This window comes from Kryptolebias marmoratus, linkage group LG13, assembly GCF_001649575.2.
Source record: "Kryptolebias marmoratus isolate JLee-2015 linkage group LG13, ASM164957v2, whole genome shotgun sequence".
Taxonomy (NCBI): domain Eukaryota; kingdom Metazoa; phylum Chordata; class Actinopteri; order Cyprinodontiformes; family Rivulidae; genus Kryptolebias; species Kryptolebias marmoratus.
In genome coordinates this window covers 12,198,499-12,220,694 of record NC_051442.1, presented here as the reverse complement: position 1 = coordinate 12,220,694, position 22,196 = coordinate 12,198,499, and the positions used below count along the sequence as shown (strand labels likewise).

Here is a 22,196-nt window from a genome sequence, read left to right as displayed (position 1 = left end):
GGGGGGGGGGGGGGGTTAACTTTAGTTTAGAGAAGTGGAGTTTTATTGTAAGATTCAGAACTATATTTAATATGTGATATTTTGGTTGCAGGTACTTCAAGATATTTTGTTAAAAGAAACTGCAAACACACTTAGTGACCCACAGTACGTAACAAGTTTATTATGAAGCTTTTGCGCTTAAGTCTTTCACTGCATACACACAGTAATTTCTTTGGGAGATTTTACTGAGGCGTTTGTTCCGCCTGTTCTTTAGAAGTGTGACCGAGGAAGAGAGAGAATCCAAATACGTGCGCATGCTGACCAGTTCCCTGTTGGGGGTGAAGAGACTGCTTTCACTGCTGCTTCAGACCGACAGGGGAGCCTTGGAGCCAGGACTGGCACAGCTGGTCAACTCTGGGAAGTTCTGGAAGTACAGCAAACACAAGACACCGCAGGTACGCTTGCAGCACAATTTTGCTAAAGCAAAAGAAAAAACGCATGGTTTTAATATTTTATTATTAATATTTTTTGGTTTTTGCCTGGCATCACCAAACAAATGAACAAATGTGAACACAGTCTAAAACCTTCCAGTTTATTTTTTTTATTTCTAAAAGATGCTATCATTTGAGCTAATCACTTCAGTGCTACAAGGGCAGGCTTGATTGTTTTGTATTAGCATGAAGTTAAATTACATGTGCATTTGTTACCAAACACCACCTAATTCAGATGTAATGATCTGTTGGTAAGACGTCTCTAATCGCTTCAGCCTCGTGTGTTGCTTCTCAGGTGAGAGGGGCCTTTTTTGAGATGGTGTGTGCTCTGTGCGAGTTCACTCCTGCTCTGGTCCAAGCTGAAGCGACACGACTCTGCCCTGCTGTTCTCCTCAGCATCGACGACACAGACCCTGTTGTGCTGCCTCCCGTGTGGGAAGCTGTTCTTCACGTTGTGTCTACAATCCCCGTGAGTTTCCATGATGTTCACAATAACATAGATGCTCTCCTTTAATGTTGTCTATACTCTGTTATTTAAGTTCAGTCTCTCATTTGATTGTGCTAATTTATAGATAAATAGTCTTGGTATTTTTCTGTTTGTGTTTTTAGGACTGCTGGACACATGTAAATGCCAAAAAAGGCTTCCTACCTAAACTTTGGGCTTTATTAAAAGAGGGGGGTAAAGGCATGGCTAAAGCGCTGCACCCAAATCTAATGCCTCTTCTTAGCAAACTGCCCCAACAAGTCACTGATCCCAGCCTGGACTTTTACACCACTTTCTTCACTGCGTTCATGCAGGGGTAAGTTGTTTTTCGAGTGCACCTTCACCTGTGTTGTGAATGTCGGCGGGTGAATATGTTTGTATGTTGTTATATATGTATTTTGCAGAATTGTGTTGATCAAATAATTGTGCAAATTTTAATGTGGAGCACATTGGTACCTGACATTTAGATATAATTTAAATAAAGAATTTGATTCCTCATAATAGATAACAGAAACCCCCTTTTTTTAAATCTTCAGGTATATTTATGAACACTGCCAGGCCAAAAAAGTTACAGACTAATATTTTGTTGGACCCCTTTTAACTTGTTTTAGCCATGACTTTGTTACAATAAACCTAAGAAGGGCCACACTTACATTATTGTTATACACCACTGTGCTTCCTGGACACACTCTTTTACAAATTAAGCCCCAACAAATTCCTGGCATTGACATCTTAGGCAATGCCTGTTACACTGAAAAGAAAAGAAAAATCTATGAATGGAAAAACCTGATCATTCTGTATATTTATTCTACATTTCTAATTAGCTTTTTTGGCACCTAGGCCTTAGCCTGACCAATTGAAGCAACCCCGAATAATACCACTGTGTCCAGACAGTTGTGAATCAGCCTTTAGGCATGATATCTTTTTTTCATCACCAATCTTGCCCTGATGTGCCATCACTCTGGAACAGGATGAAAATGGATTCATCAGTCCACAGGACCTTTTTCCATCTTTTCAGGGTCCAATCTTTATGTTCCCTAGCAAACTGAATCTTTTGTTTCTAAAAGATCGGACCTAAAGGAGATTTTATGAAAGCTACACAGTGATTTGGGCTCCATTTACAGTTGCCAGCTAAAACACAATAATCACTTTAACTCTTTTTCTGTTGGAGACTAATTGCCAAGTTAAATCTAGTCTGTGACTTTTTTTTGACCAGACATTCAGTATATATTATATCTTGGTACATGTTCTACATGTAATAATTTTTGCATCTCATTTGTTCGTCAGTCTGTCTAGTGAGCGTGCCGTGACAAGCCCATCAGAAAGTGCCATAATAGTGACATCTTTTGTCGAGTGCTTGAGGTACTGCATACTGCAAAATGCAGAAGAAGAACATTCCCAGGAGAAAATCAGGACAACGCTTGTTTCACAGCAGGTGGGATCACAAAGTTTTGCATAATTTGCCTTTCATTTCAAATCTACTTAAAGTCCAGATGTTTCAGACATTTTGTCGTATTTTTTTCAGCTTCTGCCTTTATTAGAAAAGGCTATCAGAAATCCTTCCCTTCAGAATGGCCCTCTTTTCCTTTTGGTCACTGAGATGCTCGTTTCCTGGGAGAGAAGGGCAGGTTTACACAGTGAAGATGAGGAAGACTCCAAGAAGGAAGTCTTTGAACGGCTTCTGGCTGACTTCTGGGAGGACATTTGTCATTTGTGTGTGGGTTTTGTTGACAACGAGGAAGCAGATCCACAGGCTTTGGAGGGTGTAGCCATTTTGCTTCAGGTGAGTTTACATTTCCAGCATCTTTTTTCTTAGGCATATACTATCCCTCACTGAAATATCGCTTTTGACCATAAATAAATAACCGATCAATATGACTGCCAAAGCAATTTATGGTTTCATTAGATTAATAACTTCTCTTATATTTGTCCAGGTGATGCGTTATCCTGAGAGAGTAAGCAAAAAACACCTTCAGAAGAAGAAATCTGTCAGGGTGTGTTTGTCTAAGCCAGAAGAGGATGAAAAAACTGGTGTTCAGGGGGATGGTGCAGAAAAGCTTGTGCAGACGGCGTCGGAGCTTGTGAATGAAAAAGCATTCGGGTCCCTACAGACGCAGCATTTTGAAGACGCCGTGTGCCAGCTGGCACAGCTGTGCCTGGTGCATGTGAATGAGAAAAACTCAGAGAAACATCTTATTTTCCTCTCACTTCTCCTGCAGTCCTTCCACACATCAAGGGTGTTCGGTGTAAGTCATAAATATGATATTTTTTGACTTTGTAAACTTTTTTTGGGGATTTTTTTAAAAAGATCTGTGGAATACGCTGCATGTACAATTAGAGGATATAATTTCAGCAAAAAAAAAACATGAAAAGTTGCTGTTTTTCTTGATTTCTTTTAAGCTGAAATAAAAAAAACACTAGAAAATAGATTGTATTCTTCAGTATTGTAATTTTCTAGTATAATAAAATTTGTTCTTGAACTGCTTATCTTAGGCCTTAGTTGAATTTGATGAAAAAATACCAGAAGCTGGTCAATGGAGGGATGAGAAGAATCCTGCAGTTCAGTTCCTGCTGAAGGGAGCAGTTGTGTGGCTGGCTGAGGTGGGGCGCAGCAACACTGAGCACCTGGTGGAGATGGTTTTTAGTTCACTCTGCTGCTGCAACCAGGAGGAGACCACTCGTATCCTCAACCACATCACCACGGTAACATGATCGCTCATTTGTTGCTGATCTAACTACAGAGTTGGAGCGTTTCTTTTGCTGAAATGCTTGTGTTGCTCTTCTTTCTAGATGGGTTTGCAGTGGGGAATTATCCTGCAAATTATCCAAAGGGTAAAAGTCATTCAGTGTCTTTCACGTTTTATTCAACATTTGCATTGTTCTAATTGTCTTTACTACTCTGTGTCTACCTCGCTAGGCCTGTAAAGATGCTGAGACTCGTGCGAGCTGCGCTGATTGGCTGAAAGGTTCAATTCTGGGTGAGCAGCTCTTGGGACTGACTGAGGAGCTCTGCAAGGTGGGGAGCAGCTCTCGTGCTTCCACGTCGTCTACAAGCTGCCACAGTTGGGCGCTTATCAGCCTCGTCCTCTCTCAGAACCACAACAATGGTAAACAAACACATTCAGCAGAAGATACTTTTGCTTAAAGCTCCTTTTTGTTGGAATAAAAGCACCACCTGTCATGCTATAATGATCACTTTGATTTGTTTTTATATGTGCAGAGTCTTTGATTGGGGAGGTATACATGGAGATGATCTTAGAAAAGCTTCACACCACTCTAACGGAGACCAAGAGTTTGTCCGACGCAGGCAACATGGAACCCCTCATCTCCTTCATATGCGACGTGGCTTCTTCCTTCTTCTCCTCTGTACAAGACTGTCTTCTGCTGCTCTCAGCCGAGGAGCTGTTGCTCACCGTTTTCCAGCTCACTGCCCAAGATCAAAGACACACTCACCTGTCCAGTGGGTGCTCGCACATTGTGTAGACATAAATAGTTAAAATGTGACATGAATAGCTAATTTTTTTTTTTCATTATTCTTTTTGAAAGAATCCCTGTTAGATAAGCTGAAGACAGTGTGTGTTGCTGGAGTCCAGTCACTGGTGCAACACTGTGAATATGAGGTGGCAGAAGGTGGTTTCCTGCACAGTGCAGCTGTTTGGGTGGTGAAGCAAGTACTAACAGTCCCTCTGGATATCAAAAGGTAACTACTTTATGTCTAAATCACTGTGAATTTATGTTGCTGTAGCTCTAAATAAGTCTTATTGTTGTTGTAGCTCTAAATAAGTCTTATTGGTGTTATAATGATTTTATTTTAGTTTGCAGGTTTTGGTTATGGCTGTACAAAGCTTAGTGGAAACGATCATCTCTGCAGGAAATCAGGCTTCCCCCATCCTGAACCACTTATTTAATCTTCTGACACCCAGCCAGACAGAATGGACAAGAATCAGAGAGGCCCTGCCTTCTCAGGTCAGAAAGCCAACACTTGACTAATTCTGGACCAGCCAAACAGTGGCTGAAAGAACTTGCTTTATCTCTTTGAATCTGTTTTTTTTTTTTTTTTCCAGTGGATCAAAACTCCCTTACTGGCCAATCGTCACAGGGGAGTTTGTGAAAAACCTTCTCAGGACACTTGGAAGTTTAGGGAGTTAAACAGGCTGCCTGCCCACCTTTGTGTCTGCGCCTTATTGGGAAGGGTGGCCCAGACCGCTTCACGTGATCAGAAGGAGACACAGTGTCCTTCACCTCTGCCAAACCTTACAAACACAGGTTCATACCCGGAATGATACATACTTAACATTTTTCCCATTTTTACTTCATTTTTATATAAGTGTATTTTTTTTTCTTTCAGTAATTTGTGATGCCGTATGAATATGCATATTTTTGTTTGCCAGTTTCAGAACTGCTGTATGCTCTGCAGTGGTGTAAGGAGCTTAAATACAGCCCCACGGTGGTATCTGCGTATCACAACCTGCTGGCTGAATGGGGGCTGTCAGATGGACACCATAACCAGGTTCCAATGAAACCTCTCCTACAGATCCTCTACTCAAGGTAAGGGTCACTCATTAGTCCCTGACCAAAGAACAGACGAATTTATCACTAAATGGAGTCAGAGTGTAGGGAAACCAACATGAGAGCAGCACATGTAAAAAGTATTGAAATAGTTTTTTATTGGTTATTTAGATTTATCAAGACACATGTAAGAAACAGGATTACAAAACAGTTGAGTAATAGAGGATATAAATTGATAAATATATTGGCTTTCTTCTCAATAAACTTTTATAGAGATGTCTTAGGCTTTGAATTATATTTCAAATGTTCTTTTTTTCTTACCTTTAAGGTCCGTAATGGATGGAGGTCTGTGGTCTCTGACTCTAGAGAACTACATCAACACAAACAACTTGGCAATCACTCATGGTGCAGCTCTGAGGGGACTTTATGGTAGTTCAGACAGGTCAGTACTTTATTAGAGAAAATAACTTAACTCCATGTGATTCAACATTCGGAAATGCTAAGTGGCAGATCTTTTATGTGTCTTTTGCTATAAAATATCTGTGTAATTAGTCTGTTCCCAGTGTCTCAAAGCAAACTGAGCACGGTCCAGGTGCTCTGCCCAGTCATGACAAAAGAAGACAAAGAAACTCTCGTCGCTTTGGCCACCGCTGGATTAATCAACTGGCAAGAGAACGATGGTAAGACGCATCCTAACGAACACACGTGTATCACACGGCTCCATATATACATTTAGGAAAACTAAAAGTAAGGAATAATCTTATTCTGTGTGTCACAGATGTATATGGGTGTCTGGCAGTGCTGCTGTGCTGTCTGAATGCCAACACACAAGTAGAGGATGAGGTCGTGCAGGCTATCCTGGCCACGTTGATGGAATGGAGGAACAGCAGGGAGGACTGGTTCCTCTTTAGCTGGTAATGTAAAAACACTAAAACCAAGTTATTGTATTTCTTGAAACATAAATGATGATCAGCTGCATGAAGCCCACCTGAGGGGTAGAATTTTTATTTGATCCAAGCAAATACTTAGCTCTTGAAAAAAAGTGTTAGAAGCAAAAAAAAAAAAAAAGAGCAAGCAAAGTCTCTTTTTCAAGGGAGACCTGGCAGAATACAGTTAAACATACAAAACACATGATGCATAGCAATAAAAATACAGCCGGTACTCAGCATATACAAGTAAACAATCAAACTATGTGCTTAGTCAAAGCAACAACAACAACTATTAGAATTGGTCATTTGAAGGTTATGTTTCTAGTGTTTATTTTTAATTTTTTTTTTACCTGATACGAGCGGTATTAGACATTTTCTGAACTCCGTGCCTTGAAGTAACAGATTTCATTTGGCTGAAAACAGTGGCGATCAGCACTGTGCAACACATAGTGTTAATGTATTTTTCCCTACTGACAACTAAGTTAGCCAAATTTGTGAATTTTAGTAACCTGGCTGAGGCTACATCTGAACAGCTGAACCTTAATGTGGAGATGATGCGATTCTTGACTTGGCTGGTGACTCATCGTCCATCAGTTCTTGGAGGAAACCAGTGGGACTTCTTGCTTTGCTCCATGTTGGCCTGGTTGGAGGTGAGACACAATAATTCAACATATAGATGCTATGTTGTGGAGGCAAGTGTTGGCCTTAGAGTAGGCAGAGTTGATGCTATCAGTCTCTGTTTCTCATATAATAACCTGATCCGTTCATACGTTTTGCCACTTCTTTGTTTTTGAACCGTGTCTCCAGTTTTCTGATTCTTGTTTTGATTTCATCTTTAAACTCAGACTGCCAGTGAGAACGTGAGCAGTTTGTGGAACCCCTGGGTGCAGCTGTTTGTGTGCGAGAACTCTGCGTTGATTGTAAAACTGAACCAATTCTTCACGTCGTCTTCTTCTGGCGTGCTGGAGAAGCTGCCATCAGAACTGGCCAGTGAATGGAGAGATTTCTTCGTAGACGGAATCTACAACCTGCTGTTACCTCTGCCTGTTAAAATCACTGGTATGTGCAGAGTTCATTTTGGGAGATTACTGTACTTGAAATAAAACCTAATGTGGATAAAGCTCAGCCTTTTATACCATCTTTATTTAGTTTCTGCCTCTTTATGTATGAAGTGATCCTTTTAAGATGATAAACTGTAAATTAAAAGTAAATCTGTGTCTGAATGGAAACTGATCTTTACAAGTATTTGTTTTTCATTTCTTTTCCTTCATTTGTATCTGACGTTTAAGCTCAAACATGCAACACATTTAAAAGAAATACTGATGGAAAGCATTCTAGTTGTGCAATTATAAACTTTTACACGTTCACTGCAAATGGTTAAAGAAATCTGATTTAAATGCTGTATTTACTGTCCTGATTTTTATGCCTCATAGCTCTACTGTTTGTCGTCTAAATTCAGAGGCCTTCATTGAACCAGACGACCCCGTGTTCCCCCTGTCTGTGCTGCAGTCGGTCGGTTTGGCTCTGACACATGTACCAGTGCAGCAGCTGACCCAAAACTCCTTGCCGCCACGGTTCATAGCGGACCAAAAGACGAACCTGCCAGAGCCTCTGCAGACGCTCCTCAACACTCTGTGCCCTCTGCTGCTGTTCAAGGCCAGGCCTCTGCAGATAACTGTGCACCACGTGTTGGAAAAGTAAGAATCTTTTATCTTTTTTTTGTGAAAAACATGATCATTGCAATAAATGATCATGTTTATAATCCTTTGTATTGTTGCTGTAAAGTGAGTAATTATTACAGAGTTTTATCTAGGCTGATAATCTGCTGAACGATGGGCTGGGTGATGTTTATTACAGAATATTAAATAAAAACTAAATGAACATGCATGGTTATTGCCACTCCAGGGTCATGCCTCAGCTGCCTGAGTGTGATGGAGACGGGGACAGCAAGTCTGATGATGACAAAGACGAGCTGTGTCTGTAAGTCACACACGTGGTTTGTTAATTTTATAAATTTGCACAAGTAATGCTTACTTTTCATGTTTGATCTCAGTTCCCCTCCAGCTTCGCTCATGGCCATCCTGTCGACCTGCGAGGAGCTGTGCGATAACATCCTGGCTGGAGTCCAAGTGGGAGAGTTCGCAGTGGTCCAGCCCCTCAGTGTGGAGTACTCTTGCGTCCTGGGCTACTTGCTGGCGTGGAAGCTGCTTCTCACATTTTTCAAATCTTCCCCCTCCCACGTGAGTCGAGCTCAGATATTCACAAACGCTTAACAGTTGGGTAGTTTTAGTTTATGTGTGTGGGCTTTTTATGAGGAAAAAGAGAGGTATTGTGATAGTACTGACTGCTCTTCTTATTTATATCTAGCTGCGTGCCCATTATGCTCAGTATCTGAAGAGAAGCTGCTCTCTTAACAAGCTGCTCCTCCATCTCTTCAAACTGATGCCCGAGAACCCGGTTTATCCAGGACAGGAGTCGGAGACGAAAGAGACCAAAACCTTCTTTACAGAAACCCTGATTCTGACAGTTGACGGTAAGCAAAAAACACACACACACTAGGCCTGTCGCGATAAACGATAAGTCAATTAATCGCACGATAAAATAAATGAGGTCGATAAGTTTCATCTGCGTTATCGTTCCTTCGTGTCTCTCTTTCTACTGAAGACCCCGGATGTCAAAAGGCTCCGGTGCTCTTCACTGACCCCTCCCTTTCTCTTAGCATCTGGGGGGGCGTGGCCTATCGCATCAGGTAGCCAGGTAGCCAGCCAAGAGAAAGTGCATTTTTTGTTAACGGAGGCTGAGAGTCCATTTTCTTTTTGTTTTCGGTTGTTTTGTTTATGTGTTTGTGTTCCAGTTCCAGCGTTAAGTGTTCTTTTGAAATTAAAGTTTATTCATCTTTGAGAGGACGTACTTGCACTTATTATGTTATTATCGTTACATTAGTTTAAAACGGTCTCCAAATGATATTATCGTTTATCGCAATAATTTTTGAGACAATTAATCGTCCAGCATTAATCGTGTTATTGTGACAGACCTAACACACGCACAATTTCACTACCTCAAAATGTAAATGAGCTTCACTTTATTTTCCCTGCTGTTTCTTTGATGCAGAGAACGACAGCGTTAAGTGGGAGCTCCCTCACCTGGCGTGCAGCGTGTACTACAGCACCGTGCAAGACCTGCCTGCCATGGTGCGGCTGTGGTGGAACAGCCAGGAGAAGAGGGTGAGCTCAGCCGTGGAGAAGTTCACCAGTAAATACGTCAGTCCTGTTCTCTCAGCCCAGGAGATCTCGTCCGTCTACAGCAGCACTCAGATGTTTGACAGCATGACCGTAAGTTGTCGGTTACCGTGCGCCTCTGTACGTCTTAACGCTCCAGCCTTCACTCAGTTGTGGTTAAACTTAAATTAGTTCCCACTGTGAAATAGCAATTTTCTAGAGTTAGAGCATTAAAATGTCAAAATTAATGGCAGTAGGCAAAGCCATCGTGCAATAATGGGAAACGACATATTGAGCTATCTGCCAAACTGTGCTTTTAGATGTGTTTGATGGAAATACACCGTGGTTGCTGAAGAAAAACCTGTTGAATTTTTCTATCCACTCTGTGGGTTTAAAAAAAAAGAAAAAGAAGGGCAATAGGTGTAATGGCACATTTTAATGTAAGCAAATTCTTTGGCGCAACAGCTGCCTCACATTTGGAGTTTAATGATGCAGCAACAGTAGACGCTGTAAATAAATGAACGAACTCTCGTTTCACTGTAGAGCAGTTTCCTGCTTATCCGACTGAAATCTGTTTTTATTTACATTCTGGTTCCAGGTGAAGGCTCGCTCAGCAGCACGAGAGGTGATCGCTACCTACTCTGTGGATGACATCTACATCGAGTTGGTGATTCAGCTGCCACAGAACTACCCTCTGAGCTCTATCGCTGTGGAGAGTGGGCGGCGTGTGGGCGTCGCCGTGCAGCAGTGGAGGAACTGGATGCTGCAGCTGAGCACCTACCTCACACATCAGGTAGAAACACAAACAGTGGCTCTGATTACAATAAATGTGTACTTCAACTTGGAGTCGGATTATATTCTTCAGTGGTGATTTTATTAATAATACCAATAATATGTATGTTTTTGTGGTCAGAATGGCAGTATAATGGAGGGCTTGGCTCTGTGGAAGAATAATGTCGACAAGCGATTCGAGGGAATAGAGGACTGCATGATCTGCTTCTCTGTTATTCACGGCTCCAACTACTCTCTGCCAAAAAAGGCTTGCCGCACCTGCAAGAAGAAGTTCCACTCGGCATGTTTGGTGAGACGCGAGCTCATAGGATGTTGACAGAAACGACAACAACAAAAAAACCAAACAGCTGCTATTTGAATTTAAATTTTAAATATTTTCTCTTGTCTTTTTCTACAGTACAAATGGTTCACTTCCAGCAACAAGTCCACCTGTCCGCTCTGCAGAGAAACGTTCTTTTAATAGACGACGTGTCAGCCTCGGCTGAAAGAAGACGGCTCCTAAAATAAACCCGGACTGAATCTGTTGCGATTACACAAGAAAGATTATTAAGAAACTCTTCGAGACTCCAGTGTAAATTGTTTGATTATTGAATTGAAAGACATATTTGGTTCAAAAACCTTGTGTAAATCTGATGTACAGGGAAAAAAAAATGGATCTTGTTATATTTTGCAACATTTCTGCCTGTACTTGGATGTGTGGGTTGGTTGAGAAGCTCCCAGCGGTTTGTATATAGCTGTGCTTTACTGTATAGGATATACCCAGTTATCAGTGGCCCCCTGCTGGTTTTATCTTTCTTTTCATAGACCTAATTTTCTTCTTTTTTTTTTAAATGGTCTTTTGAGACCCATATGTTTTCAGAAAAGGCTGATTTGCAAAGTTGGGTAATCAGAGCTGTTCTTGTGCTTCGGTTGCAGAAAAGCTACTTTTGAAACGATAGCATTTAGAAAAACAAAAACAAGAAAAACAACCAATGTTTGTATTACTGTAATGCATAGGATTGCTTACATAAATATTTCCTAATATTTAGGAGTATGAAGGGATTAGATTTCATTCATGATTTGTGACACAAATTTGTCTGTCAGAAGAAAGATGATTTTTTTTTTTAAATATGAAAATGCAAATGCTCAAAAATTTCAGCCAAACTTTGTGTCTGAATAGGGCTGTAAATTATGTTTGAAACTCATTAAAATACAACTTCATGGATAATTTCAGCAGATGAGAAGTCTGAGGTTTACAATCCAGATCAATGCATATTTTCAGAATTTCATAAAGGTGACTGAAACTAGACTTTGTGTCAAATCTTTTATTTATCCACAAGTCAAGTCAAAACTAGTTGTTTTTATTTGCCAGTAATGAGCTTTATGTCAAAAACTGCCGGTTTTTCCCCCAAAATGACATAACTATTACAAAAGAACAGATCACCAAACATATTTATAGTATAGAGATCCTACATAACATTATTTAAAGTCAGCTGAAGCAAAACTCCATGCGTCCACGGACAGTTATTTAAATCAGACTCCAATTAGCCCTCATTGTGTTTCTAAACAAGTTAAACTGTAAGTAACCTGCGCTGGGTTTCAAGAAAAGACTAATTAGCCTGAGCCCGAGACCGCAGCACCAGCCTCCCAAGCCCATTTGTCTCGGCTCCACCTCATCCTCCTGTTGAATAATTTATCTGTTTAATGGAGACTCGCTCCCATCACACGTGTTCCTATGGAATTAATTATGACAGATTAAGCATGATCAATGAATTAATCCCAATCATTTGGTCTGCCGTCCAGAAGTGTGTGTGCATTTGTAATTCATTACCGTGGTCAGAATTCATCAATACGTACAGCCGGCATCCATCATCATCTGCCCTTGACCTTTTTAATCGGCATTGATCTGTTTGCCAGGGATAAATATTTATGCTGAGACCCCCCTCCCTTTTCTCCCCCCACCCCCCCTCTCCCTCTTCCTCTCTCTCACGAGTTTTGACAGAAACACACCAATAGCCTCAAGTCTTATTGCTCATTATCTGCTTGATTAAGCAGTGGTGCAAATGTTATGAACTACAGTACGGTCCTGTGTGAAGCCCATTTATTTATTTATTTTTTGTACAAGACACCAGTGAGTCCTCACCACAAGATGGCGCTGTTATCACAAAGACTGGTTCCGAGCCTGAAAATGAACCATCAAATGTAACCTGGCCACGTCAACCCAATAAAATTAACACAAGTCATTTTTATTCCTTAAAAATAAACGTCTTCTTCTGTCACTTTTAAGGACAGCAGTTTAATTTAATTTAAATAAAAGTGAATTACTAAATAAATCCCATATAGAATTTTATTTTATTTTTTGCTCAAAAGAATTTCTGTTGTGACACTTGCTCAAAAATTAGATGCTGCAAATATACTTGTGGTATTTGAAAAGGTTACTGGGAGCCTACAGATGGCGAGAAATGGATCGGATCGGCCTTTGTTCTTAATTCTGAAAGTCTTTTAGATGCCCTCCACCCATTTTCAGTCCTGTTAACACTGACCCACTTGCATGAAAGTGCCGGACTGCTGTAAGCTAATTAGCAGCTATTCTGTCTGCAACCAGTCAGACACCTGACCTCTGTGGCTTCAGAGCCTGATCGGTGCTAACCTGGTTACTTCGGAATTAGCCGGCCCTAGTTAGTTCTCATTTAGTTCCTCCCTGACCCATTTGTGAGCCTATTAGCATTCAAAGCCACTTGTAGAAGGCTAGTCTCATCCTGGTCACGCCTCTTTGCAACACTGCAGGCAAGTGCTCAACCCTGGAAATGGCTTGGAATTAGTGTGTGTGTGTGTGTGTGTGTGTTTTGTGCATATGCAGCCTAGCCGAGCACATGTGCCCAACTCTGCTGTTATTAGTTCTATTGAAATGAATCCCACACAGTCATTTTCTTTGCCTCTTTGCAGCTGCTCTCCCTCTCTCTCTCTCTCTCTCTCTCTCTCTCTCTCTGTGCCTTCCGCCCTGGCTCCCCATCTCCCAGCAAAGTGTGTAAAATCACACACAGCTTATAATCGATACCTGAATTTGATTGTGATCCTGGGATTTTATCCTGAAACAAAGCAAGCAGGAGAACTTTACAACCTCTGCTGTTTTCTCACCTCCATTCGACTCGCATGCAAAAGGATCAATTGTATTAACATTTGTTGTTTTCATGTAATGAAGGCAATAAATAATGATTATTGACCTCAGTCTATTGGCTCCTAGACATGCATTTGTCTCAGCCATTATGACCGGGAAAGGCCGCCTGGTCTGCCACAGTTTAAATCAGCTGTTATTAGTCTGCCATCACGCACGGGGCTTTTATAGCTTTCTGTCACCGCTGCCATGTTGCAGCAGCAGTTGAGGACACCAACGACCAGGCGACTGGGTGTGTTGTTTTAAAAAAAAAGACTCCGACTGTGATTCAAAGCCACAGTGAGCGGATTTTAGGAGCAAACAGACTACGGCAAAGAAGCAGCAGGGCGTAGAAAACCTACTTGTGACATTTTGTCACAGCCTGTGCGCTACTGGTCTTAACAAGCAGTCGTAGCAAATTCTGTTTTGCTATTAATACACAAAATCTATTTCATCACATGTAAAATTCCGTTGAGAGTACATTTTATTACCCTGTGATAGCTGCAAAAAAGGCTAAATCTTTTAAGAGTTTGTTTTAAACGACTGCTGGAGATAGGAACCAGCTTCCTAGCATCCCTGCACAGAAAAGTGGGTAAAGAAAACGGATGGATATTTTAAAGGAATAGTTTGGTGAATTTTGAAGTGACGTTCTGTCATATACTTATCAATAGTTAGCACCTTATCAGCCGTGATAAGCATACAGATTATGAAGATAGGAGCAGAAGTCTTCATCCAACAAGGGCTGTTTTTTATTAAATTTTTCTGGTTTATTTAATAACTCTTTTTCAAAAATGACATACCAAAGTGACATAGACCAAAACAGTGTTTGTCACTTCAGTATGTCCATTTTGAGAAGACAATTTAATAAACAGGCCCTCATTTGGCCAGACGTTACACTGGATGAAGACTTTTGCCTCTTTCTCTATACTATGCGCTCCATGACTGATGACACAACTGATAGGTACTAATAATAAGAAACTATTTGACAGAATGTTACTTCAAAAATCCCCGTCTCCTTTACGAGAGGACTCCCGAATAGTCACAAGCACTGCCCGAGTTCACAATCAAGCAGTAGCAACACAAGACTGCCAGGAAGTAAAACTGCTTGTGCACATTTTCAAGGTTTCTTTTTTTTCCTATCAGAAAACCCTTCTGCATGTAGTTTCAATCAGCTTCCACACCAACAAATGGCTCTCATAACAGCACAAGCGAACGGTGATGGAAAGCTAAGCATGAACTCATCCCTTTAGACCTTATTTGGACAAACACATGCACTCCACTTAATGAATATTTTAGGTTGTAGGAGTTAACTTCTGCACATCAGCCAGATGGGCAATAGCTCAGTCCACTCCGCAAAGTTACTGTTTTTCTAAAGTAGTCGGGCTTGATGTATTCACCCTTTATAACTCAGTACTGAGCCAGCAATTAACCCACCAAATTTCCTCTGGAGGCAGTTCTCTATCATGCCCCATTCACTTAACTTGGAGAAACCCGCAGGCATGTCCATATATTGTAGGAAAGGTCTATATGTTGTGATATTGGCTAAGAAAATGGACTTCTGCTCCCCCTGGCGAAATTTGATTTACTGTGCTGTTTGAATGGCTGTACTGTTTTAGTGAGGTTGGTGCTTTCATAGAAAAGCCCAGAGGGATTCAGATGTATCATGCTTGTAAAGTAACAAGACATTTGACATACGACACAGAAAGTGCACTAAAATCACTGCGCACCTCTTATCAAACGGAAATCCTGAATTCAGATGTAACTCCCATCATTAAATACAGAAAACTGAATGATCAGTCGATCCACAGGTATTGTTGACTTACAAGTAGGATTTGCTGGAGCTTTGGTGCAGACAGTTATGGTCTCGTGTTGGATTTAAAGAAATTAATGTCCAAGAAGTCTCACATTCTCTAAGCTACACATCTTTAGGCTGGCCCCTTCAAAGAGGGGACATAATGAAAACAGCAATCCCATCTCCAGACTTAAGCTTTGACTTTAGATGACTCCCAATCGAGGATCTAAGGCTGCAAACCCGTTTATATGGGGGTCAACACGTGTGCAATAACAGTCAGGATGAGATTAAGTTGGGCTTTTAAAGTGCTCTAAAATCAGCATGTTATAATAAATTGAAGCAAGGATTAAGGTTATTATGTCATTAGCTAAAACCAGTAATTGGGCTAGCAGCTCAGTTCTTCCTAACGTTAATGGTTGAATTTTATTTTATTTTTCTTAAATGCCTGACAGGAGGGTTTTTTTTCCTCCTGTTAAACACAGAAGAAAAAAAAAATCCAATAACGCCTTTTTCCAGGTTTACAATTTCTTGAAGGTAACAAGGATGGAGACTGGTAAAGGCATGTCTGTGTATCTGCTGTGCAGACATAAAAATATGTTGTGATATGGAAGATTTGGCCAGCTGAATGTACTGCAGGTAAACAGAAAATGATTGTATCTACAATTGAGCTTTGATGTACACAACAAACATTTTGAGTTGTAAAGAAAATAGGTTAATACCTGAAGGATTTTTTTAAAAGTCTAGGCAGTGCGCGTGTTTAGTTTTTGAAAGCTATTTAAAATTCCAACACTGTCCTCTTTTATTTTTGCAATAAGCATTTCAAATCTTAATCATTAAGTATCCCCCCCACAATTTCTGTTCTATAAATTTCACTTGCAAGCTCCTAATTTTTAAAGATATTGAGCAATTTTCCACTTGCTCTTTTGTTATTCAGACATTTTGGTGGTAATTTTACCACTAAATCAGTGTATTTAATAAATGCTAAATGTAAAAAAAAAACAAACAAACAAAAAACTAAATTATAGCAAAAGATGAACAAGAAATTGTGAAATACAATAAAAATAACTAACATAAAAGTTTTGAATTTGATAAAAGTTTGCATTGTTAAAAGAGGTTTTTTTTGGGGGGGTGTGGGGGTGTGTGTGTGGGGGGGGTAGCTTTCACCTGAAAGTTGCTCAATATAGAGGACTGTGAGGAGGATTTTTGTGATAAATTGGCCAAGTTGTGGCATGTAACCAACCAAAAACCCCTAAAAAAATGTAGAAGTTTTATTTATTTATTTTTTTAATGTCAATGTTAAATTTGTTCATTCTGGGTTTCTCTTTAAAAGTGGCTTACAAACACAACAATTGTTCTGAAAACTTAATTATACCACAAGAAATTACACAACAAAATCATCCTTAGTTTCCCTTAACTTTAAGTGTAATTTGGGTTCAAATAGGATGATGAACATTTCAAATATTTGTCAGACGAATATCTGATTTTTTTGCGTTTAACATCCCTGAACTTAAGTATGAATTGAGATAGCTGATGTGTGGCAGTCCTTAACTTGTCTTTTGATGCATAAATATGTTATTTTAAATATCACTTTGATAGAAGTTCTCAGAGCTCTAGTAGAAGCTCAAGAAACACGACGCTGCACAATTTAGAGCAACAAAAACACAAGTTTAGCTTTTTTTAGTTACTGCACTCCCTGCTCTTTTCTGCTATAGCGGTAGTATTTACTGTGATGAGTAAATCAAAATCTGATCCCGGCTGGTTCTGCTTGTCTGCATCAATCATCACAATGGTGCCACCAATAAACAAGCATACAGAGAGATATGGCTCCATGCAGTTCCACAAACTTAGTGAGAAAGCATCAGATCCGGGAAGATTTTAACAATTAGGTAAATCCTAATTGGCAATTACTTTGATTTGTAATCCTAGAGTTTTTTTAATGAGCTCATTTAATGGTGCCATGGAGCATGATGGAGTATGGTAATTGGCTTTTATAAGATGTGTAAAAATCTAGGTGCGCTTGTGAGGTGGGCGATGCTTCTTATTTGCCAAGCCATTATGGAACATTAAGAGAACGTTTTTCCACAAAAGAACTTCCGGAAAGAGTCTCAAAAAGTCTAGCGGCACTCCTTCAGATAAAAATACACCAAAACAAAGTTTTTAAGTGAGTCTTGTTGCCCCTGGTAGCTTGCTTCCTAATGATCTTCTGCTGATGATGAAGTGTTTGTGTACTTCTATTTTCAAGGGTAAAACTGAAAGGTAAAATAAAAAAAAAAGACATACAGCTGTTCTAGGAGAAATTTACAGCTGTAAGTGTGGTCATCTCATTATCAAGTTCTAACAAGGTCAGAGTTGTCAGAGAAGATTGAGGCCAGAGAGCTAGCACACTTAGGCAAGGAGGAAGAGTCATCCTTCATCCACACAGAGGAGAAGAGGGAGAAACAGTATGAGACGGGAAGGGGAGAAAAAAATGGAGATGGGTGAGCTAACGGGGAGAAAAGGAGAGATTAGGACAGGGGAAGACAGAGAAAGGGGGAAGGTGGAAAATGAGAACTGGAGCAGAGAATGTCAGATGACGAGTGAGGAGGGCAGGCGAGAAGCTGGCTGCCCTGAAGTCATGTTGAAAAGGCAGTTGTCTGAGCCCAAATCGGACACCAATTCATTCCGCTGATAAATGCTTCTAGCTTTCCAGACCTGGCACAAATTTGTTTCTCTTGTTTCTTACAGTTTCAGATAACTTCTTTGTGAGCTACCATATTAAATTCCCCACATAAGGAGCCAATTATTTGCTGATTTGAATCATAATTTACCTCTGTGGTATGCTGTGTTCCTACACAGCTTTTATCTTTGTGACATTAGTGCAGCTCCGTTATGCCAGCGCCAGTCAGCACCTCTCCAGCATTAACGCTTTTCTTTTGGATTGGATGCGTTGAGTTAATGGCTAATAAATAAAACCAATTATGCTTATGATAATGGAAAGATAATTTGACACCACACTTTGGCATTTCACTGAACAAGCCAAGAAAGAGGCGAGAAAGATACCTGAAACCAGCCGCTGCCTATAGGCTAAAACTCACATAATGTCTACATTATCTTACTGTGCAATGGAGCCTTATCGAAGCCAGCAAAAATAACAAGGTAATCAATTAAGTGAACCATGCAATTAACTTAATTAATTGCTTGTATGCCCACGAGTTTCCTGACGCTTGAGCTGAGGACCACATTACTACAGTGGCCAGTGATTAGATTACAGAGTTAGTAATGCCATTTGAGACTCGAGTGTGAGCGCTGCAAAGTGGAGTCCCACTGGTTGCTGTGAGCCTCTGTGTTCATTCTAACAGCATAACGTTGCTCTGTGTCAGCAGCACAAGATTGGACGCCACTTTTATGGACACAGATTCCACTTTTCTTAACTCAGCGAAGATTGTTGCAAATGTTTCGGTTCACAACATGTGGGCTTCTGTTTGGTGAAGAGGAGTTAGGGTAAAATTAGTGCCAGGGTTCTGTGATTTCCGGGCTGCTTCCTCTTGTTTGTTTTCCTTCCTTTCTCTCCTCTTCTTTCCTTTCCTCCTTTCCCCCCGCCTTACCGTTTCAAATGGCACGAGAGCCGATCTGCAGTTCTGGGTCGGCCCTCTGGATGGCTTCGCTGCTCACGCTGCGAGACAAGTGGTTGCAGCTGCCTCCCATCCCACTGATGACAGGCACCTGCTACAGAAGCCTGAACTGTTACTCTACTCTGTACTGGGATGGTGAATGTCTTTGGCAGATATCTGATTTTAGTGTTTATTGTTCATTCCTCAAGTTGAATGAATGTAAAGGGTTGAGCCCGTCATTTTTTAAGTGATATTCTATCAAGCAGTTATCAATAGGTACTACCTTATCAACCTGGATTAAAGTCCAGATCCAGACCCACATTAAGTCTTTTCTGGGCCCATTTATAGGTGTTACATTTTAATATACATATATATATATATATATATATATATATATATATATATATATATACATATATATGCACATACACAATTGTTCTTTTTTTTTACTTGTGCACATTTTCTTTTAGGTGGCACGAATTTTCCTGCAGAAAAAAAATATTTGACTGACAAGTCATATTTACTCAAACTAATGCACAAAGACATGTTGTACACAATATGCTTAACTTCATATATTTATGAGGAAAGAAAATTGAGGTTGAGGTATTCAAAGGCACACACGCACACACACGCGCACGCACACACACACAAAGCAACTTGAGGAATTGATTTGAAGTTGTTCAGATTTGTCCTCCTCTATTTGGCTGCCAGTAATCTTGTGCTGTTTCTCTGTGCAATGCTGAAGATAAGAAAGCCTGTCATTTCTGCAACACTCCGTGTTTGACCACGGTTTTCCACACTGCACCAAACATCCTGAGTGGATTTTACCAGAACAGAATGTTTCTCGGTCTCCCTGTCCAGTTCTCTCTTGTGTTATAATGATCACGCTGACAGTCCAATTAGCAGGATGTGATTGTGGTGGTGTGCTCCTGCGACATGCCTTCACAGCTGTCCCGCTCTGATAGCACACTGCACCCTGTTTAAGGATCATGGCACATCCAAAAAAAAAAACAAGAAAAAAAACCACACATACAGCAATATGTAAGAAAACAAGATGCACTTTTATTTGGATTACAGCTATGGTCCTGTTTATTCATGTAGGAACAACAATCACACAATATATAGATTTTTTTTCTTATTACAAACCATAAACAAGTGAAAATAAAGTTCAGATCTTTACTGGATATTTTATACGCACACTTGAGTCTCCATCACCTCAGAGTGCATTACATGAAATGACATTCATTTCCTGAAGACTTATCCTCAGCCTCTCCCTAACCACTACTTGTGTAATCTTTACGCTATCTTAATTTAAGCCTAACTTCACATTAAAGTCCTCATACTGCAGTAAATGATTTATGTACCGAGAGCTTGAGGAAGTGGACTCATTACAGTTTGACTGAATAAAAAAAGCCCCCTACTACATGAATCATATAAGTGGACTCTCGCTCACACACACACACACACACACACCACGCTTCAGGTATGCACCTGAGTAATTACAGTGCAGGTGGGGGAAAAAAAAGTCTGATTTTAATTGAGTCCCTCAGAGTAAGCCGGAGAAGTGCACCCATCACTCAAATCCTTGGCTCCTATTTTTAACCACACTGCCACAATGGAGAGGCCTGTGTTTAATAGGCTCCCTTGGGTCATAATGCTATTGTTGATTTCAATGCAGAAGATGCAAAGACTAACATAATCATATTCACATGTAAACAAGCTCATCCAAGACTGCACGTGTGCATGAACTTTACTGCTGACGAAGCCACTCCTCATTCTTTCTTTTGCCTTTTCCCTCACATATGCACTTTGAATGACCCATAGAACGAAATCCTTCAACGATATTTCCACACTATTTGTTTAACTCGCTTCTCTAGAGCTGAATACAAACCAGAATCTGTGATAATTCAAGTTGAAGTCTCACTGTGCCAAGCAGAAATGTATTCATAGATAGAATATTAAAATTATTTAAAAAGATTTTATTCACCCGAACTGTTCTAGCTTAGGTACATTTACAAGTTAGTTTGGTCTTGGTAACAACAAAAAAAAGCCAAATTAGTTATTTGTTGATTAACTGGAAGATGTTAGGAAGCATACATTTAGGTAAAACCTGAGAAGAGCCTCTAGTCTGTACATTTGTTTTGAGTTCCGTAAAGCTTTTTTTTAGTGGTAATCACAATATATACAGTTAAAAACAATTGCAGTGTTATTTTTTATGTAAAATATAGTTTTAACAATTCAAAAAAGAAACATAAATAAGAGATGATGGTTTGCACATTTAATATAATACACACTCTTTAAACTGTCTCAGGAGTACTACATGCACAGTACATTCAGTCACCACCTTTTCCAAAATGCAAAAAAACCCCAAAAAACAAAACCTAAATGTTCACCCTTGCAGGGAGTGAATCTTTCACCAGTCCTATGTGGGTGTGTTTTTATGTTTTATTAAAGTGACCAGAATAAACAACATTTTATGGGTTCTCCCTGGCCTGAATAGTGGGTGGTGAGTTGTAGGAAGGCCCCAAATGTAGGCGAGATGGAGCCAGGTACCACAAACTCAGATGCTCTTTAACACCAAAAATAAGTTTATAAAGAACAGATGAATCAGTGGATGCGAGCTAGATAGGCAGTGTTTGTACTCCATTTTAAGCAGCATATCAGCCTGGCCATCAGCCATATGCCTAGCTCAGTATTCCCACTTCGACCATGTGACTGGTATAAACAAAATAAAGTTGTGTTGAAGCTCAATATAATGAATAAAGTCAGGAATCAGCTGGATAGAATGAATTTCAGGTTCTGTGATTTTTTTTGTTGTTGTCAACATTTATGTTGAATGTTGTCAGTGACATAAAAAGCGTGAATCACTCTGACAGGTCGCCTCTGATTTAAGGTGACTCCTCCTCTTGCTGGCAAAAGCTTTGTTCTCCATTTAGTGGGAAGCCACCCCTTCTCCACTTGTCACCACTTCTCCCCGGATCGTCGCCCGGCTGACTGAGAAGGAATGCGCTGACTGGCTGAATGAAAGAACACAGGTGATCTGACAATGAATGAGCAAAACCAAGGAGCACATGTGCGCAAGAACAGGTGATAGTAAAGGGAAGACAGGTGTGCAGATTACAGACGAGAGACAGGTGAGTGTGGAGCTGGAAGCACAGACAACCGAGGCATCTGGAGGCTGGGATGTAAAAATAAATAAAGACAGAAATATTAAAACAACTTTAAATATAAAGAACATTTAACAAAAAAACAAAGACCAGAAAACTGTCACACTTTCTT

The 22,196-nt window shown here is 40.2% G+C and overlaps 1 protein-coding gene across 1 annotated transcript in view; it reads left to right on the top strand.

Moving 5' to 3' along the window:
• ltn1 (listerin E3 ubiquitin protein ligase 1) overlaps nucleotides 1-11,690 on the top strand; it is a 13,021-nt gene extending 1,331 nt beyond the window's left edge. Inside the window, exons 5-32 of the mRNA XM_017418227.3 lie at nucleotides 92-144; nucleotides 254-434; nucleotides 766-939; nucleotides 1,080-1,270; nucleotides 2,242-2,389; nucleotides 2,480-2,737; nucleotides 2,889-3,200; nucleotides 3,448-3,657; nucleotides 3,745-3,786; nucleotides 3,872-4,061; nucleotides 4,175-4,414; nucleotides 4,501-4,654; nucleotides 4,770-4,920; nucleotides 5,019-5,220; nucleotides 5,346-5,502; nucleotides 5,792-5,905; nucleotides 6,016-6,143; nucleotides 6,242-6,377; nucleotides 6,898-7,042; nucleotides 7,238-7,451; nucleotides 7,852-8,089; nucleotides 8,298-8,372; nucleotides 8,446-8,632; nucleotides 8,760-8,925; nucleotides 9,504-9,724; nucleotides 10,209-10,403; nucleotides 10,524-10,691; nucleotides 10,800-11,690. Of these exons, the coding sequence (XP_017273716.1) occupies nucleotides 92-144; nucleotides 254-434; nucleotides 766-939; nucleotides 1,080-1,270; nucleotides 2,242-2,389; nucleotides 2,480-2,737; nucleotides 2,889-3,200; nucleotides 3,448-3,657; nucleotides 3,745-3,786; nucleotides 3,872-4,061; nucleotides 4,175-4,414; nucleotides 4,501-4,654; nucleotides 4,770-4,920; nucleotides 5,019-5,220; nucleotides 5,346-5,502; nucleotides 5,792-5,905; nucleotides 6,016-6,143; nucleotides 6,242-6,377; nucleotides 6,898-7,042; nucleotides 7,238-7,451; nucleotides 7,852-8,089; nucleotides 8,298-8,372; nucleotides 8,446-8,632; nucleotides 8,760-8,925; nucleotides 9,504-9,724; nucleotides 10,209-10,403; nucleotides 10,524-10,691; nucleotides 10,800-10,862 (4,713 nt within the window). The 3' untranslated portion in view covers nucleotides 10,863-11,690. The remainder of the gene's footprint in view (nucleotides 1-91; nucleotides 145-253; nucleotides 435-765; nucleotides 940-1,079; nucleotides 1,271-2,241; nucleotides 2,390-2,479; nucleotides 2,738-2,888; nucleotides 3,201-3,447; nucleotides 3,658-3,744; nucleotides 3,787-3,871; nucleotides 4,062-4,174; nucleotides 4,415-4,500; nucleotides 4,655-4,769; nucleotides 4,921-5,018; nucleotides 5,221-5,345; nucleotides 5,503-5,791; nucleotides 5,906-6,015; nucleotides 6,144-6,241; nucleotides 6,378-6,897; nucleotides 7,043-7,237; nucleotides 7,452-7,851; nucleotides 8,090-8,297; nucleotides 8,373-8,445; nucleotides 8,633-8,759; nucleotides 8,926-9,503; nucleotides 9,725-10,208; nucleotides 10,404-10,523; nucleotides 10,692-10,799) is intronic.
• Nucleotides 11,691-22,196: the final 10,506 nt, after the last annotated feature.